This window comes from Lissotriton helveticus, chromosome 2_2, assembly GCF_964261635.1.
Source record: "Lissotriton helveticus chromosome 2_2, aLisHel1.1, whole genome shotgun sequence".
Lineage (NCBI taxonomy): Eukaryota > Metazoa > Chordata > Amphibia > Caudata > Salamandridae > Lissotriton > Lissotriton helveticus.
The window spans coordinates 80,496,195-80,516,935 of record NC_136060.1 but is presented as its reverse complement, the minus strand read 5'-3'; the positions used below and the strand labels follow the sequence as shown (position 1 = coordinate 80,516,935).

The window sequence follows — 20,741 nt, the reverse complement described above, 5'->3', positions numbered from 1 at the left end:
GTGTATGCAGTTCCGATCAAAGAATATGTAACAGAAAAATGGTCAGCGGTCAACTGAGAAACCAGATTGCTCAGGAGCAATGACCCTAACACAGCCAGATGGGTGTTCTGCTTCATCATAGGGCAGCTCCTCAGTGGGCCAGCGCTGCAATACCAAATGGCCTACGGGCCCCTCCATGGGGCTCTTTCCTGGAGAGCTTTTGATTTTGCCCTTGTGAAGTAAATCTGGCAGTGCTCCGTGTGTGATTTTGTCTAGATTAGTGTGATGTTAGTATAAAAATAACTAAGAGATATTGTGGCATATTTAATATGTGGGACCTCTTGCTGGAGGTGGATCGAAGGGTCAAATTCAGTTCAAAGGGCTGTGTAAAAGTAGGTTGACATGTTTCTTGCCAAATTATAGTCACTATCGATCTCTGCAATTCATCTGGACCAAGGACCTCATCTACTGAGAATTGCGATTCTCATATTACCGTGACTAGAGAATCTGGATTTCATTAAAGACACGGAGGCTGACATTATGCATTATTCCTTTAATGCAGTCTGTAGTAATGATGCTGGAGATACGAGGTTGATAAGTTGGTTCTTTATTGTAGTTGAGCAGATAGGAAAGAGCAGACCTTCCAGTGCAGCAGCAAACAGTCAACTGCCACAAAGTAGAATCCACTAAGTATGCATACAGAGAATACAGAACACGAAGAACAGGTATTCTAAAGAAGACTAGAACGATAACTTGTTATAATGTACTACACATCTTCTCCCTTTCTTTTTCTTTAATTGAAAATAAACAACGAAGGAGAAAAAGAAAAGAGAAAAAAAAACTTAACACACAAAATCTTGTAAGTATGTTGGAGGTCTTCTGGACCTGGGAGAGCGTGTCAAAATCAAACCACTTTGAACAGGAGCAAAGTTCTGCAAAAGAACAGGAGCATCGCCACCTCCAGAGGCGCTAACTCTATTTTGAACTGTTGGTTCAATGGGGTTATCATTTGCCAAAAGGTAGCCACTAGTAGGAGAAGCTTGAAAATCAGGAATGTGAGGAGTAGAACCATTACCAATCTGGGAAGCCAAGGAAGTAGCAGATTTCTCCCTTTTATAGAGGGCAACTCTCCTAAAGTTCCAACACTCCCCATTATTAAGTATAACACAATGATTGAGAACTTTCTTAACTTTGAATGGCCCCTTAAATTTAGATAAACCCTTTTGTAACCTCCCCAACTTAATTTTGACTAAATCTCCTACAGAGAAAGGAGAACTTTTGACACAGCTTTGTGGAAGAAATTCCCCAACACTCTTTTGTTGAACACTTACTGAATCACTGTGAGACTGCAAGGTGACAACATCCCTCATCCATGAAGGAAACAATTTCACTCCAGGGTCACGTCCTCTCATCAATTGAAACGGAGACAAATCACCCACCGCCAATGGAGTGGTACGATATGCCCACAACATTTCATTCACCATTTTCCTGACAATATGCCCACCACTGAAAGCCATCTGGATTATACCCTTCACAACTTTATTTGCTCTCTCACAGACAGCATTGCCTTGCGGGTTATACAAGGATGTGCGATGGTGAGAAATTCCACATTCTTTTAAGTATTCCTGCATGTCTCTAGACGTGAGCTGGGGACCATTATCCGTGATTATAACAGAAGGCAACCCTTCTTCCTTAAAAAGATTCCCCAAAAATTTGATTGTGTTCGATGTAGTGATGTCATTTGTAAAATAGACGACCAACCATCTAGTGAAAATGTCAACGACTACAATGGCAAACCTGTCACTTTCATTCAACTCACCCATGGGGCCAATAAAGTCAAGACTGATTGTGTGCCAGGGTAAGTTAGGACTCATTATATGTGCATCAGGAACAACCTTGGGTCCAGTTTTCAAACGTTTCTCACCTACTGTGCATAGGGGACAATTCTCAATCCATTTAACAACCTGGGAGTCTATTCCCGGCCACCAAAAGTGGTCTTTAACACGCCTCTGAGTCAGGGTCTGGCCCATGTGCCCCTCATGTGCTAACGCTAGTAATTTATTTCTCAATCCAAAGGGTGGAATGAATTTCTCCCCTTTGAAAATGATGTTCCCAACAATAGAAAGTTCATCTAAGACCTTGATATAAGGTCTAACAGAAACGGAAACAGCGCTTTAACGTCTAGACCCTAATCTAACTAGTTTAATAACATCTTGAAGAGTGGTGTCTATCTCCATCTCTCTAGACCAATCACTAGAGGAAAAAACACCTTCTCCCACAAAGACAGCATCTTCAACTGATGCCACAGCAACATCATCTAAATTCAAAGGTTCTACCACACTACGAGAAGAACGCCAATCCAGAGGCAACCTTGAAAGACAGTCCGCTTGGACGTTCTTCCAGCCAGGAATATACTCCAACGTGTATTGAAACTCTTGCAACCTGGCTGCAAGCCTCATCAATCGAGCAGAGCCTTTTCCTGCTCCACCAGGTGAAAGAACTTTAATGAGTGGTTTGTGATCAGACCTTAAAGTAAACTTCATGCCCTAAAGATATGTGCGAACATATTCCACAGCCCAAGATGTAGCTAACGCTTCCCTTTCAATGACTGCATAACTTTTCTCAGTGTTAGTGAGCGTTCTAGAAGCAAAGGCCACTGTAACTTCTGATGTCCCTTTCATTTGTGATAGCATGGCACCTAAACCATGTGCACTGGCATCTACAGTGACAATCGACTTATTGTGAACATCAAAGGGAGACAACATTTCAGCATCACAAATTTCATTTTTGATATTTACAAAGCACTCGTGTTGCTCAGTTCCCCATATGAAACTAACACCCCGTTTAAGTAAAGATCTTATGCAAGTAGTTTTATCAGAAAAACTTTTCACAAATTTTGAGTAGTATTCTATTAATCCCATGAAAGAGCGCAACTGATCTTTATCACAAGGAGGAGGTGCAGAGCGAATAGCTTCACATAAGTCTCTTTTGGGTTTAATGCCAACGGAGGTGATGGTGTACCCTAAGTAATCCGCCTCATCCACTCCAAACAAACACTTGTCTTTGTGTAGGGTGAGACCAGCATTGGACAATTTTTTTTAAGACAATTTTAAGAGTGGAATTATGTTGATCTTCAGTGAGCCCATAAATTAGGATATCGTCCTGGAAATAAACTACCTTAGGTACTCCTTCAAAGAGATTTGAAACCATGCGTTGAAAAACGCTAGCCGCTGATTTAAGGCCAAATGGGAGTCGAGTAAACTGATAGGTACCCCAAGGAGTGATGAAAGCTGTCAAACTTTTGGAGTCTTTATGCAAATCAATTTGATGATAAGCACTCCTCAAGTCCAGCTTGGAGAAGAACTTGGCACCATTTAGTGTTGTAACTAATTCAGCTATATTTGGTAAGGGAAAAGTGTCGGCTACAACACAATGATTAAGCGACCTGAGGTCCACACAGAAGCAGAGTTTGCCGTCAGATTTCTTGGTGACGACAATAGGCGAAACCCACGGAGAGGCTTCTACAGGCTCAATAACACCAGATGCTAACATATCATCAAGAAGAGCTTTGACATCATCTCTAATGACAATAGGAATGCGTCGTACCTTGTGTTGAACAGGAATTGAATCTGGTTTAAGAATTATCTTATGAGAGTAGCCCTTGAGTCGACCTAAGTTCTCTCCAAATACATTATTAAAATTGGAAAGTATAGGAAGTATTTCCATATCTTCCACAACCATGACCTGGGGGTCAGCACGGGGATTAACAATTATATGAAGGTCATATTGGTGTACCCAACCTAGTATAGCTGGGCCAGATTCAGAAACATATACTTTCCCAAAAATTTGTCTCGTCAAAAACTTAATATTCGCTTCAAAATATCCTAAAATGTTTAGGGGCTCTCCTTGATACCCACCAGGAGAAATATCTTTCGGAAGAAGTGAACCTAATCCCCACGTATTCATATAAAGAGAATTAGGTACAATGGTGTATCGCGAACCAGTGTCTACCATCAAATGTACATTCTTATCATTAATAATGAAAAGCGCTTTTGGCCTATTTCTCCTTTTGTGTTCTTCATGTTGAGAGCACTCAACATTTTCTACTACTAAAACCTTGTTATTGTCGTCTGTGGTGTCCTCTGTAATATCACTTACACATGAGACAGATGGACGAGCTTTGCTCCTACAAACTCGAGCATAGTGTCCTATCTTACCACATTTTATACACTCCTGTTTGGCTGCAAAACAAAATTTTGAGTCAGATGTATGACCCAAACTACCACATCTAATGCATTGTTTTGAAGGAAGAGGTCTAAAACTATTTGGACTCTTAACGTTCAACGTCTTTTTGTTAAAGAATTTCTTTTGTTTGACCACAGCAACATCATCTTGTTCATCGTCCTCCTGCGGAGTATAAGTATGAGAATGGCAAGATACTTCACTAATGTCACTTGAAATAGTCCTCTTTTCTAATTCTCTCATACAACCCTCGGATTGTTCCACTACTTTTGCTAAGTCAATTGCTGTTTGAAGATTGGGGTTTTTCGCTGCCCATAGACGCTCCTGGATTTTCTTGTTATTACACTGTACTATTAGTTGGTCTCTAATTAATTCATCTGTCATATTTCCAAATTCGCACTTAACAGACATTTCTCTTAATTTCGAAACAAAGTCATCTATGGTTTCCCCTGCTTTCTGACTTTTAGTATAGAACTTGTATCTGTTCATCACAAGATTTTCCTCCTTTGAGTATCTTACCTCAAGACGTGAAATAGCTTCTTTATACTCGTCAACAGGAGCTTGTGCACCAGCTTGTAGTGCCTGTGGCAGAAACCTAAAAACACGTTGGCCCTCCTTACCCAGTGAACTCAGTAGAATAGCTTTTTTTTCGCTTTGCAGAATATTCTTGTGCATTTAAAGCATCTAAATAATTCTCAAACATGGGGAACCAATCCTCCCATGATACGCTGGGTTGGCCTGGGTTGGATAGAAAGCTGGGCGGTAAGACTACAGCACCACTATGTGGAGCCACTTGTTCTGACCTGTTTGAGTTGTAAATGTGTTCAGGAAAGTCAGTGAAAAAAGACGAAATGAAACAGATTTTCTAAGAACTATGGTTGAATATATAGTCAATATCTGCAAACAGTATATGAGTGAAAATCCGTTCTTAAAATCGAGTAAAATGAGGATTTACTTGATAGGGATGCGCGAAAGACGTGCGCATCGTCGTTGTTTTGCTGGAGATGAATCGGTAACTATGGCGATTCAAGATGGCTTCCTGAGCGTGAAGACGTCGAACGTAGGAGCGTAGCTTGCAGCGCGGACGTGTCGAGACAGGAGACAGCGTCACACTGACACGAACTCCGACACGGATTTGAGAGCGCAGACTAGTGTACGTCAGACAGACAATCGCTTACTCTTGTAAGCATTCTAGTACGTCATCATTCAGAGAGACGGAGCGACAGGAGCAAGAAGCAGCTGGAGCTAGCAAGCGTCAACTCAGGTAAGCGGACAAGAGAGGAGAAAAACATCAAACATGTATATTTCACTTGCCGATGATAGAGAAGACGATGTGTCTCAGCTGATGTACTCCGTGTACGGTTGGAACGCTTCAGGAGCACAAATTCATCTCGGATAGGTCTGCTCTGTTAGACTCTAGATTTGCTGGGCCGGGGAAGTGGGTGGGTCCATTAAAAGACGTCGCCAAAATATTGTAGTAATGATGCTGGAGATACGAGGTTGATAAGTTGGTTCTTTATTGTAGTTGAGCAGATAGGAAAGAGCAGACCTTCCAGTGCAGCAGCAAACAGTCAACTGCCACAAAGTAGAATCCACTAAGTATGCATACAGAGAATACAGAATACAGAACACGAAGAACAGGTATTCTAATGAAGACTAGAACGATAACTTGTTATAATTAGGGCTCCCGGTTTTATGGTATTTATTTTATTGCCATTTCCGTCTGTATTTATCCATATTTATTTTTGGGGCATTTTTTCTGTATTTATCCACATTTATTTTTGGCACAAACAAAAGACGACGCTAGAGCTAGTATTTTTCCACATTTATTTAAATTGACAATTTTATTCGTTTTCTTGTACAATATAGTCTATATTGTACTAGAAAACAAATAACAAGCATTGACATAGCCAATAAGTCTAGCCTTTGGGACTTTATAAGTATTTAGTTATGCAGCACAATATCCTTGGTGCAACAATATCAACTATCACATGGATAAAGACTTATAACGTCCCAAAGGCGAGACCTATTGGCTATGCCAATGCTTGTTAAGGTTCATGTGGCACCAGTTTGCATGTGGAAGAATAGGTGCTTCAACATCTGAGCACTGATTTTGAGGCTACGCAATAATAGTCACAGTATGCAATTGCAACAAAAGCGTGCACATTTGTAAAACAGTTAAACTTGCATTCAACGCTTAAAAATTAATGCCCTCATAGGAAAATAGTTATCAGGTTTAAAAGATTCCAACCAAGCAGTATGCCATAGCTCTGGGAAACCAACATTAATGACTAAATTAAACAAAAATTAAAATTAAGTAATAATATATTCTTAACACAATGTTCTCTTGCAGACTCTGTAAACAGAAAAAAATGGTCAGTTTGTTTTGGGGGGGGATGTGTGGTCCCTACTTGTGAGATGCTTTTTCACCATTTCACTACATGCATTTCCCCACTGTGGCAGTAAAAATAAAATAAAAAGTAAGAAATAGCGAATAGGCAGATTGGAAACACATGGGATACTGGAATCAGTCAACAAAACCTCTCTAAGTAATGTAAATGCTCCTTTGAAGACCTGTGAAAAACGTGTGCTTGTCAGATAAGACGCCAGAAACAACAGCTCAAGCTGCAGCAGCAGCCCGGGCTCGGACACAGGACGGAGGGGGATGGGGGGGAGGGGGATGAAGGGGTGTTGCATTCCTTTGAGCCCTGTGATCGGCGTGCAGCCTGATGACAGGTAACTGGAAACAAGTCACAGGGCATGTGCAGGGCCATTAGGTAGCGCTTTCGCGCGCTAATGGCCCTGTTAATCACAGAAGGTAGAGGGGAATTTCCTTTAAAAAGACAGTTAACGAGGCTTTGTTGTTTATTTCTCCCCTTCTAACCAGACTGCAGGCAGTGTCTACCCCCTGTGAGAGCTGCCTTTTACACGGGTGCTACGTGCCCAAGTCCATTAGCAAAACTTTGCTACCATCTGTCAGTGTCCCTTTGTTTCTACTCGGCGCCCTGCTGCTCTCTAAAGCCCTTGCCTTATCTTATCTAATCGCGCCTTATCTTCCATTCGAAGTGCCCCGTCATTGCAATACCCGACGCCAGTGTGCCAAATTTACTAGTATTTTGCCGTTTATAAATATAAATACAGACATAGGAAATATAGATTTCCGTCTGTATTTATATGTATAAATCCGTAAAAACGGAAAACCGGGAGCCCTAGTTATAATGTACTACACAGTCCAAGCAGCCGCTTACATCACAATATTAAAAGGTTCCAGAATAGAACAATAGCAACACATGAAAGGCATGAGCCATCAACAATCTGCCTCTTTTAAATGTGGAGGAAAATAAGTTCATGAAACTTGAAACATCAAAACGATCTTCTGATGAGCAGGATGAAGGAGAAGGAAGAACGAAGGTAAAACCAAAGGCAAGACGACACGCAGTTAAGGAGCGTTACCTGAAAAGAGAAAGTAGTAAATATCTCTTGAATGTAAAAAATAGTGTAAAGATTATCAAGCTAAAAGAACAAGAGATGAAACAAGTACTGTTGATGAAACAAGTACTGTTAATGAAAAGTACAGTAATAAATTGTAACTAAAACAGCAATAAATCATTGTAAGACCACCTTGGGGTGGGATGGGAGGTATAATGTCAGCCTCCGTGTCTTTAATGAAATCCAGATTCTCTAGTCATGGTAATATGAGAATCGCAATTTCATTACAAGACCAGAGGCTATATTATGCAATATCAGACATATGTTCAATAGGCTTGCAATAATAACGAGCATAGGTTTTGACCAGTCAGCAGCTTTGAGAATGTTGTCCAACTTACCTCCAGGCCAGAGTGATTTACTGGCCATAGGGAGTGAGTTTGAAATTTCTTCAAGTCAATACCTGCTAAACTCATAACAGTCTTAATCCATCTAGCAATAGAGGTCGAGGTTATGCCTTTGTGGGGTTTAACAAAGGATACAAGTAATTGGTTAACATCCTGAGGGCGAAGAGCAAACATTGTGCGATCATACTCTCTCATGCAGTCCACAAGGCAAAGTTTTGGACATAAATGAAAACGTGAGTAAAAGATTGAATCACACATTGTCTTTGTTCTTCTATAAAACTCAAATTTGACTCCGAACATGGTATACGATCTATTCGTAATATCCAGGGCTTTGACATCAGAGTTCGGTCTGGACTGTTCCCATGAGGCACAGGGTCAAGACCGATTTGCATACGGCTGGGTCTAAACTGGGGTGGCATGGTCAGCAAAAGAACAATGGCTTTAACCCAGATCTCTTGACTGGGGGTGAATGTATGATTTATTCAGCATTCCGTCCATCATTTCGTTGCGTAGCACTTTTCACCCTAAGTAGGATGGGTATGCGCAGACATGGGTCCCTTGCTCACTGTGCCACTGGATTCAAGCTAGCCTGGCTGATGAAGGGTAATACCCAGAAGCCGGTCCCAGGATGCTTTTTTCCGGTCCAGGGAAGACTGGGCATGGCAGTTCGGTCTGGACTTTTACCATGAGGCACAGGGTCAAGTCTAGTTTGCATATGGCTGGGTCTAAACTGGGGTGGCATGCTGCGCAAAAGAACAATGGATTTAACCCAGATCTCTAGACTGGGGGTGAATGTATGATTTATTCAGCATTCCGTCCATAATTTGTTTGCGTAGCACAATGTAAATATAATGTAGCAGGAAACTCTCAACTGTTAATGCATGCCACAGCAAATCAGCCCTTAGTAGTGTAGGTGCAGCATCGCCAAGCATAAAAACAGTAGTAGACAAACGCACACAAAACCAGATAAGTGACAACTCTGGTGGATAACTCACAACGCACAAGTCAGAGTTCAGAAATGCCGAAGGGGCCTGTGTGGGTAAGGGGGGATAGAGACTTACCCAACTGTGGTAATGTTAAGACCCCCTTGGGTAGTGGCAGAGGCTGCGCTCATTTGCAGCCTAAAAGCTAAAAGAAGGGAAAAGTCAAGTAAGCCCTTCGAGAGCCAAAGGTCTCCAGTGTGCAGCTATAAGGGAGGAAGGACCCAATACACACGTATTACAGCACACTAGTCGCAACAACCAACCCTGTCTCTGCCACCTCGAAGGTAACTGGTGAGCAGAGTGGGCGGTGTTTTAAGTGAATGTGCAAGCCACAAGTCTAAGCCAGTGTGAGATGAGGAGACACTGAAATGCCAAGTACAGATAACATGCACACAAAGCAGGTGCCATATTGGCAGTAGGTATGGGGAAATTCAAGAACAAAGTCAGTAGAGAGAGGGTCCTAGGGAAGTTTAGAGACCGGGCACAGACACAGCCCCCAAAGAACACAATATTAGAAAACAAAAGGTAACTGTGGGTCTAAAAAAAGACAGGTTGTTAGTTGAAGTCTGACAACATACTCAATACCACCTCATGCATAATATCAAAAATAAGTGAATTAACTTGACTGGATACTTCCCTAGTGTGTAAGTACCCATCAGTTATCTATCGGTACCGCCCTTGTCATCACTTGGGACTCCTTACACTAAGTAGGATATACCTGCATCCAAACAATGTGTCAATGGTATCGGTGGATGCCCCAGTATAGATAAAGATGTTTTAGGGGTAACCGTTTCCTGATAACTGAAAGAGCAGTGCGTGATGAAGTGTATGAACTTAGTGAGTAATATAAAATTGGAGAGTAGAGAGGAAAATAAATTTATTAGGTACCTCTCTTCCTTCCAAAGATTAAAAATAGGGCGGGAACATAGTAGTTAAAACAAGTATCTACTATTTAGAGTGTATGGGTCGACATGTTTCAGCCGTTTTATGGACCCTGCGAGGGGTCCACTGCTTTCTTCAGGACCAAACTTCGCGATGGGCAGAGCGGTGCTCTTTCTACCTGAGCCGTAGCCAGGTGAGGCATAGTACCATTGTTCTACCCAGTAGCACCTGAGAGGACTGAGACATATCCAAGGAGTCCAGGTGACACTATTGGATTTTTTATTTACACTTTTCACTTATTCACATTGATGCAGTAGCTGCTAAGCCACTTATACCCTGTAATCTATCATCTATAGGTGCTCCTGTAACTCTTTGCAATCCATACATAGCACAACAAGGATACGCCTGTCCTGGACCCCTCCCCACTGCCCTCACCTCAGCCTCTTGCATGAGATTCTCCGCAGAGAGCAACTCCCTAGTCAACAGGTGTTTTTAGAACAAATTAGGTCTTAATGTATAGTCTGCTGATCTCTGATGGCTTCCTGCGCAGGAGGGTCAAAGTGTTGAGCCACCACATGGGTATAGGCGTGCGGCTCCTGCACCATCATACTGTCATTTTAAGAGGGCTGTGATCCGACAATGTACAGGCCAAGTATTAAGTGTTGAAGACACAGTTGGCCACGGCTTCACTGCATAGCAACAGATCCATACCGGTGTGCAGGTGGTGCACTGGGGAATAGTACGAGAATTCTAGTCAGCCGGGGTGCATCTGACACCATATATCGTAGAGTTACCCATCTCAGATCCAGGCGGCGAAATGTCACACAGTTGTCAACAGTGGCTCTCCATCTAGAAAGTCCTCCACCACCACATATAGCACCTCCCTGTCAAGGACCATGCAACTTATCACCTTGGGAAACACAGCAAATCCAGATCCACACTCAAGAGTTTACTCCGAATAAGTGGTGCCCACTGTGTGTCCCCCGCCACCTCTTTAAGAGTTTCTGTAGCTCTGTGGACGACAGGTTCATTTCTTGTCGATATGAAACCCTCTGCAATTTAGGTATGCATAAACGTTATGGCCTTTCAGGGGCGTGGCGATCCCTCGCACAGTCCAGGTCAAAATTGTATATCTAGGGGTCACAACCTCATGTGTTTTAACCATCAGTGTGGGATCCCCATCCACCTCACTTGTGGGCGTGCTAATATGTTTGTCGGGGCATCGTGGGCTATTATCTATAATAAAGTTGGTTAAAGGCATATCCAAAGAAGTTTTGATGACTAGGACGATCCTTCTCCAGGTCAGGGTTACAACTGTATCCCGTACAGAGCTGAATCAAACAGGCTAATATGGTGAACTGATGCCTCTCGGTTATGGGAGAGGGTCAAGTGCTGGTAGCCTAGGGTGATGTGGCTTCCTGGGTGGTACGACCCATTGCGATGACCCAGTAGCTTCCCCTCTCGGCCAGCGTAGGAACTACATTCCCCCTCCCAACCCCGCCCCCCATGCTTTCCACCCAACAAATCAACAACATCGACAGTTAAAGAATATATCAGTGTCCAGCTCAAATTATCTGGTCAGATGTAATTGTGGTAGCAGCTGGTCCGGCTAAGAGTTGCAGATCAGAATTATCGTCTGTAGTATCCACCAAGATTTGCAGAGAGTCCGTGGGGGAGACCTGTTGAGTCAGGTCCAAGGCACTGCACAGTTCATTCTCTGCTGCATGATAGCATTCTCCCTGGCTGCTTCTTCCAAAGAGGGCTTGCCACTCGCGGACCTGCTGGATATGCGCTTTATTTTTGGCCACTTCCAGCCATCTCACAGTTGATATCACTCTTTTCGTGGATTACAGACATTCAATGGTTTTCCTATGGGATGTGAAAAAATAAGTCTTTCCTGAGTCGAGCATCCTTAGTTTATCCAGGAACATGAAGGAATATTTAATGCCCATGTGGAATAGTTGTCGTTTAATGCCTGAAAAGGATACCCTGCATTTCTAATGTTCAAGAGTGTAGTCAGGGACTCTATTCACTCTTAAATGTTCTACTTTCCACTGGCTTTTGCTCCTAGAGACCTGTACGATTTGATCCCTATTTCGATAGTTGAACAGTCTGGCAACCAGAGGTGGGGCGACGAACCTGGTGGTGGTTTCCTAGCTGGGATCTTTTGGCTTGTTCATCAGAGAAAAAAAGTGCGACTTCCTCCCCTCCAGGACCGTGTTCACCAGTTATTCCTCAAGGATAACTCCATACTAGGGCCTTCAGTCCTTTCTGGCAGTCCAATGATGCGCACATTGTAGCGCCTTGATCTGCCATCAGCGTTGTTCAGTTCCGCTTCAATAAAGGTCACTGTCGGCTTCAGGTTCGTTAGTTGCGTTAGCATGTCGCATAATCGATCGGCGCATGGTGGCAAGCGTGGACTCTGAAGTCCACTATCTAAACAAACTTGTCGTGGGCAGCCTTCAGAAGTCCTACCTCTATGGTTAGGGTGTCTAGCTTTGATTCCAAGTTCGTTTTGACATCATTAATGGCCTGCAGAAGGATATCCAACTTCCTGGTGTGGGCTGCAGTGTTTGTTCTGCAGCACCACCTGGCGCTGGTTGGTGTGGACTACAAGCAGACACCGGTGGTCCCAGTTTTGGAGAGCAGCACACCTTGGTAACCTTTGGTTCCTCCATAGGGAGCTGTCGCTATGAGAGGGTGTCATCCACTGCTGAACCTCCTCCACTAGGTGAGTGAGCTAGTATGCTCCACCAATCCAGGTGGCTGTGCATCTTTCTGCTGGGACTGGGTGTACAGGGGACGACACCATCCCCCTAACGGTATTGTCGCAGTCCGTTTCCAGAGGGAAGAAGCGGGTGGGTATGTTGCTAGAGTGCTGTCTGCTCCCTCATTTCCAGGTCCAACCAGGGACCACCAGTCTCACTGCCACCTGCCTCCAATGAGCACCCACAGTGGCAGACCTGGGCAGGGTGTGGATCCCAGTGTACAAATGCAGAGTACACCAGTCTCTCAGGAGATACAAGGAAAAATTAAGTCGGCAGATGTATGCCAGATCTGGGGGGCGGGGATGGAGGGTTGGTTTCTTAGCCGCACAGGTCCCAGAAGCACGGGCTACAGTTAATCCAGCACTCAGGGGCATCCTATGCCTGTCCCTCTGAATCCACAAATGTACCAGCAGCAGAGGAGGTGGTGTGTTACCCAGGCCATCGTCAGTCCTGGACTCCTGGTTTCAGCGTGCGGCACCCATATAGTGCCCCACCGTCGCCTAGCATCACTGTACCACTAGTTATGAGCAGGAAGTAGGTCACAGGCCTGATTTTACATGAAAACAAGGGGTCTCCAGGGGATAAATAGGGAGCAGAAAGGTAGGTGGCTGTATATCAGGCAGGGGCTCCCAGCCATGTGGGTCTCTGGAGACATGAGCCAGTGTGTCCATTTCCCACATACCAAGCGGATCGCTGCTGGGCGTCTCAGGCCTGTCCCTGCAGCGTAGCACACGCGATAGTTTGCACCCACTAGCAGCAGGGAAGGCAGTGTGTGTAGCCTAGGGAGAGATGACCTTTGCAAGCCCTTAATTTGTGGTTTCAATGAGCAGCCCCCACACTGCGCTCATTGCCGCCGAGCACCTCCATGCATCGTGGATCCACTACCTTGCTGCTGTGCGAGCCTGCACACCATCGGCGTTTAGGAACAACAAGGGGCCCCAATTCAGTCAGCAAAGGACCTCGGGGAGCATACTATTTATGAACAACAGCGGTCCTATGCACACATGATGCTGTGAACAATAAATATAGACAGAATCGATTCTATATTTGGAGCGACATGTCCAGCCGGACAGAGGTCTTCAAATTTACTAAAATGCAACAAAATACAATCAGAAGGAATACCTTCAACATTCACCCGTGTGGGGCACAAGCCTGTACCCTGACACTCCTAGATTCCACTGAGAGGAAAAAAGGAGGGCTTTTGTAAGGCAAAAAGTGACGTTTTCTGTTTCAAAAGTTCATATATACAGAAATATCATATGGCACCATTTACAATACATTACATATAAGTCAAGTCATGTATAAGGTGCGAGGCAGGTCGACGGCGTTTCGGTCCCACTACTTTAGATCATGGGGACCATCATCAGGACATTAATTAATGCCTTAACGTATATTAAGCCTCTAAATGCCTAGGAGGGGGAAAGAAGAGGAGAATTGGCATATGTACATTTACATTAGATTATTAGTGACTTGGAGTGAGCTTATTTATAAACAGACGCGGTGACTTCGTGAATTTTCTACATACTATGAACGGAGGCCATGCGGACAATAAACTCTCATTCTCCTTGATGTCATTTACAAAAGTCAAATGCACATTGAGTGGTAGATCGTGCAATAAGGAGGCTTTGGCCGTGTGGGTACTAGCTGTGAATTATAGGGTCGTGCGTATAATTACACTGAAAGAAATACTTTGCTTAGTTACGGCAGCTGCCATCCCAGGGCCCTGAGAGACAGCCTGCCTTACTCCCAATTCCTCAGGCTCAGGAGGAATTGTTTTAAGAAGGAGGACTATTTCTGTGAAGCCAATATCCTTTCAGCCAAACTTAGATCTAGGGGCTACCCACGCCGCCTGATAAAAAACTCCATGAAAAGGGCATGGTACTGCCCCCGAGAGACCCTTCTTAAACCCAAACCAACCACAGACAAATTGGTATGTGTCACTACCTTTTCGACCATCTCCAACCGTGTCAAACAAAGCATAAAAAGGAACTGGCACATACTGAATTCTGGACAATTAAAATGGGAAACCCCCTTATTTGCTTTCCGTAAGAGTAAAAATCTGAGGGACCAGCTTGTCAGGGCAGCCCTACCCTCTACATCTCCCATGAAGGCCACACTCAATGACCTCTGGCAACTACCACCCCTAAGAGGCCACTCAAAGTGTGGGTCATGTGTGGTATGTGATTTCACAGTAGACTGCAAAGAATTTGTATTTAAGGATGTTAAGAATGATTTAAAAACTTTTACCAACTGTAACAGTTGTAACATCATATATGCTATCTTATGTCCATGCAACCTGATTTATGTGGGTCAAACAAAACAGAAAATCAAACTCAGGATATCCCAACATCGAAGCAGGATCCGCTGTGCAACACCTAATGCCCCCCTAGTCGAACATTTCTCTATGAAAGGGCACACTGAAAATGAGATTCGTTGGACTGTAATCAGCCAAGTAATTATTCCACCAAGAGGCGGAGACCTGACATGCATGCTCAACAAGGAAGAGCTAAAGTGGATTCTCAAAACGGACAGCCTGAACTCTGGGTTGAATCTTCAAGAGGACTGGACTTCTTTAATCTAATCTAATGACTCGATCTGCATATTTTGACCGGGCTGTTTCAGACATTTTATGTCAGTATTTCCCCTGTAAATGGGTATTCAGCATTTTTGTAAATATGTGTTATATTTTCACCTTCTTCACTATCACCGTGCACCTTCTCATTAAGAAAAACACTACTTGCACTCCCAAGATGGCCGTCTACAAGTCCACCCTTTATTTCTATGACGGCTCCTCCCCGGTTTCACCGATCAATCAGAGCCCTTTTAACAACCACACTGACTTCCCCACGAGGAAGCCAGGAAACACACCATACTGCCGACTGAACCGGTAAGCAGCATCCACGCCTTCGGGCTTGTTATTGACTGTCCCCTCACCTACTTTGCTCTGACCCATGCTTTAATTACAGGCAACCCCCCTCTCTTGTGGCCTTTTTTTGCTGACGAGGCCGCGCCCCACTGACGAAAGCTGCGGTTGATCCTCGGACGTCCATCAGGCAGGTGTGGCGTGTGTGAGGAGGGCGGAGGCTGACGGAGGCTGAGACAGGATTTGCAGCGAGCTGAGCTGTGCTGTGCGGGCCTGGCCGGGAAGCCGCAGGGTCCGGTGAGCTTCGGTTTCGGGCCAAGTCGGGTCTCCGGTGTGAGCGGTGGTGTGCCGGTAAGTCGGCTAATCTGTGGGAAGGAGTGAGGGTGCGGTGAGGCGCCCCCCCACTGTCAGGCTGCCGGTGGTTTGTCGGTTGTCGGCCGTGGCGGGGTAGGGCGGGCCAGCAAGAACTGCTCGAAAACGCAGTGCAAGTCTCCCCCTCTCCCCTGAAACGCACGCAGTCGCGTGGAGCCGCCACCTGCCCGCCGAGAGACCCCCTACCTCGGAGGATCGCCGGGTGTCTCCCAGGTATCCTTTGTGTTACTCCTGCTCCTGCCTGCCTAGAAGGCCGCCTGGTGAGCTCTGCCCTGCATCCCTGCATTGCCCTGCCTTGCGTCAGTACTCTTGCGCAATTCACCCGCTAGCCTGGCTGGTTGGGCGTGTGAGGTATCCGGCCGTTCTTTTAGCTTTGGGGCTGCTCCCCCTGGCCCCCTCCCCGGAGTCTGCCCTGTGACAGCCAGCCTAACCACGCTCAGCAAGTTCAGGACATCAACTGGTTGAGTCGGCCAGACCTGGTCTCACACACCAACCCCTTACCTGTGTGGCCCTACCCAAGGCTTAGACTCTTCCTGAGACCCGTCTTGGGGGGTGCGGTGTGTGCCAGCGGTCGAGGGTTAGGCAGAAGGGGTTGGGAAACAAAGGAGCAGGGGGGTGCCACACCCTAAGGTACCGTCAAGCACCTTAGGGTGCCGTCAAGCACAGATAGCACACCGGTGCACGCTACAGCGTCACTTAAATAATCACCCATCATCCAACTGGGCTGCCTCCGACGCCAGGGTCAGTCAAACTATAGCGGACCCGATCGGGGTGATCCAACCAGCTGCAGTGCCCTCGGAGGTAATATACTGACCTGATCCATCAGTGCCCCAAGGCTACAGAATTTCTTCCAACCCCTCAACAGCAGAGCCATTGCATAGCTATCAGAGACCTAAGGTTATAGCAACCCTCTCCTTCGGACTACTTTCCAGCTCCTGATAGCCTTTGTAGCTCACCCTAGCCCCATTGAATTGAGGCAATGAGATCGGGGAAGGTACGAAAGATCACAGCGGCGCCCAAACGGAGGAATACAAAGCAGCGGGCACCCAAAGAGGAATCCAATCTGGGTAGCCATTCCACCCACATGGGTCCCGAGGAAATAGCGACCGCAGCAAAACCATCTCCAACTTGCCACAGCCACCCAAGTCAGAAAGGCAAGAGCTCAGATATGCCAAAAACCGTGAAGCATTCAAACTTATTGGCCTATTTTAAAAAAACACCAACTAGGACTGACACTCATCCACAGCCCCTGTCTCAGGAGGCAGTAAGGCCCGGAGCCCTGGACCAACTGGCCGAAATAAGCGCGCCCCCTCCACACCTATTATCCCCATTACAGCGGTCAATGAAATCCAAAAAGTCTGCTCAACCCCCGGGAGTGTATATTTTCGGATCATCTTTCAACGACTCGATCTCGGCTTGGCCAGGGGATGCAAGCCCCAATCAAAACCTCCCAGTTACTTTTCAACCACAGCTTCAATCAGGTCAGCAACTTTTAACCGGAGGTGCGGACAAGCAGGGAGTATGCCTGCTCCAATCCTCTCCGGTGGACCTGCAATCCACCCGAAGTTCCTCCTCAGATCAAAAACAGAGACCAGACTTCCTTGTACTTACCCCCCAACAAGAGCACGCTATTTCAAAGGAACGTACAATGGGTCTCCAGTGTCAATCAACTTTTGCACAAATACATGTGCAAAATCCTGAAGTGTGCAATATCACTGCCCAAATCCCCCATTCACCGCAAGTCATAAACACATTTAATCAGTGTCTGGTCACGTCAAATCTCCAGTCCATCGACAAAGTCGTGTTAAGCCCTAAGCTCAACATACTCTCACCACCAGCAGCAAAAATAAACCCCCCTCAAAAAACAACTAAGAAAACCGATCCGAATGACCAGTTTTTAGCGGATCTTTCATTTTTCTTCAAAAACACCGAAAACTCCATCAATCACATGCCAGACATTAATTCTAAAAAAGAAGACTTAACAGCAACTGGAGTTTGGCCACAACTCCTTCTAACGTTTCAACAAACAGTCAATGCATTAAATTATCACTCGGATAAACTGGATGTGCAGGTTGACCTCCTGAATACCCTGGCCCTATTCACGGCAGGGATAGATAACAAACTTGACAAACTGAACAATCTAATACTAGGAGCACAAGCTTCGACTAAGCTCGTACAATCGGTCTGCTGTTGCTCCCCAATCATTGACTCACTTTCTTCGCTCCCAGTCTTTCTATCCAGTGTTATAAAGGAAGTCAAGTCGCTGAAGGGGGGTAACTCATCCACAAATCCCGCTCTGCAACAGCAAAAACCATCAAAAACGGACCAAGATTCCGCTGACCCGTGGCCCATTACAGAAAAGGGCAAAAAGTCAAGTGGAGGAACAGAACCATGTACAAACCTGCTAAACGATCAGCCAAAAAGCGTCCACTTCCAACCAGCAACAAGGGGTTCTGACCCGACCGAAGTGACGACTGAAAACGCCGGGGTCCCCTCCAGACACACAATCTGCATGGATAACCTAGCGACCAGGCCAGTGGCCAGCCCAGTGACCCTGGTACCCTCCAAACTGGAAGCGTCTACAGCCCCTCCGCTACCATGCAGCAAGAGAGACCGCAAACGTCAGCGCAAACGCAGAAATAAAATAAGCACAAAAGTGAATGCCGCACACCAGGAATTCTTTCCCCTCTTTGTGAAGGCAGTTGATAAGAAAGCCTCAAGTGAATGGAACAGGCTGGGCGCTCGAACCTGCAGGCAAGCCATTATTGTGGCCTTGAACCCTGAAAACACTGACTTAAATATAAGACTAACAAGGTTCATTCGGCAAGCATATTGCAATTTTAAGTTAAAGAAGTCCTGTTAAATCCTCCCTCTTATTTTCTTTCTCTTTTACCACTTAACGATCGTTATGATACACGCCAAATTTCTAGAGGGATGAATTGAAAAGAATACGAGCAGTACCCCTAGGAAATTTGGGTCGTCTTTTAAATGTATGATATACAAGTCAGTGAGAGTAAAGAAAAAGGAGTGAAGTTCCTTGTATATCAGGTTTTAACTTTGGTATTATATTATTATATATTTTTATTTTATTGTATTTTTTCTTGGTTTTTATCTTTCTTTTATTATTCTCACTACGGCTGACTTACCGACTGTTTTGCTGTCTTCATTTTTAACAAGTTGCACATGAAGTTAATAATGTAACCCTCTTTTAAAGATATCTATGTTATATCTAAATAAAGAATTTTCTACTACTACTACAGGCAACCCCCTGGCACCGCTCGATTACAACATTGTAACGCGGTACACCGCATCAAGCCCTATTAATGGTAAGACCCGATCGGCACTCTCACCATGCAGCCGGCTCCTGCATTGCATGCCGCTTATTTTCACGTGTTTATTTTTTAGGGCTCCTCGCTCTTAACCGGCATAATCCCCGTTGCCGCTCAAACCATTTAGGAATTCGAACGCGGTAAGCACTCCCTCTTGCTCGTGATCCGCTTGAAACTCTACCCGGACCGTCCGGTGTCAATCACCTAGCACACAGCCTAATTACTCACACGCTGCTTTATTATGTCATTACTCCGCTACCAACACCACTATCATACGCACGACCCTATAACTCACAGCTAGTACCCACACGGCCAAAGCCTCCTTATTGCACGATCTACCACTCAATGTGCATTGACTTTTGTAAATGACATCAAGGAGAATGAGAGTTTATTGTCCGCATGGCCTCCGTTCATAGTATGTAGAAAATTCACGAAGTCACCGCGTCTGTTTATAAATAAGCTCACTCCAAGTCACTAATAATCTAATGTAAATGTACATATGCCAATTCTCCTCTTCTTTCCCCCTCCTAGGCATTTAGAGGCTTAATATACGTTAAGGCATTAATTAATGTCCTGATGATGGTCCCCATGATCTAAAGTAGTGGGACCGAAACGCCGTCGACCTGCCTCGCACCTTATACATGACTTGACTTATATGTAATGTATTGTAAATGGTGCCATATGATATTTCTGTATATATGAACTTTTGAAACAGAAAACGTCACTTTTTGCCTTACAAAAGCCCTCCTTTTTTCCTCTCAGTGGAATCTAGGAGTGTCAGGGTACAGGCTTGTGCCCCACACGGGTGAATGTTGAAGGTATTCCTTCTGATTGTATTTTGTTGCATTTTAGTAAATTTGAAGACCTCTGTCCGGCTGGACATGTCGCTCCAAATATAGAATCGATTCTGTCTATATTTATTGTTCACAGCATCATGTGTGCATAGGACCGCTGTTGTTCATAAATTGCACACCATCGGCAGCACGAGGGCGCGGCACACCGCTCAGGCTGTGGCTGATATAGTCAGCCTTCCGTGCCCAGTCACAGCACCCAGGGCCCATGCGATCTCATAGTCAAGCGAGTGGGAGGGAACCGCACCATGTGGGCAAGAGGTACCCACATTATTGAGTGCAGGATAATTTCCATGAGCCCAGAGCAGTAGCTCACTAATGTGAGACTGGCTCAGTTAGTTATCAGCTTGGCTATACCCCCTCTACAACCACAGCACCGAGACCGCCCTCATCGCGGCCACCGGCGACATCCGGACCCTGCTGGACAACTGAGAAACCGCCGCCCTCATCCTGCTTGACCTTTTGGCCGCGTTCGACACGGTCTGCCACCGCACCCTGACAACCCGCCTCCGCCACGCCGGGATCCAAGGAAAGGCCCTGGAATGGATCACCTTCTTCCTCTCCGACAGAACCCAAAGAGTCCGTCTCCCGCCCTGCCTCGCAGAAGCCACCAAGATCATCTGCGGCGTACCTCAAGGC

General features: G+C 45.3%; 1 protein-coding gene across 4 annotated transcripts in view; it reads right to left on the bottom strand.

Moving 5' to 3' along the window:
• Positions 1-20,741, bottom strand: part of CNOT7 (CCR4-NOT transcription complex subunit 7) — a 354,347-nt gene that overhangs the window by 65,512 nt on the left and 268,094 nt on the right. The window contains exon 6 of one of the 4 annotated variants that reach the window (XM_078678134.1): positions 7,501-7,674. The exons of the other annotated variants lie outside the window; for them this stretch is intronic. Within the exon in view, the coding sequence (XP_078534260.1) occupies positions 7,585-7,674 (90 nt within the window). The 3' untranslated portion in view covers positions 7,501-7,584. Of the gene's footprint in view, positions 1-7,500; positions 7,675-20,741 lie in introns of those variants that run through there. 4 annotated transcript variants of the gene reach the window in all.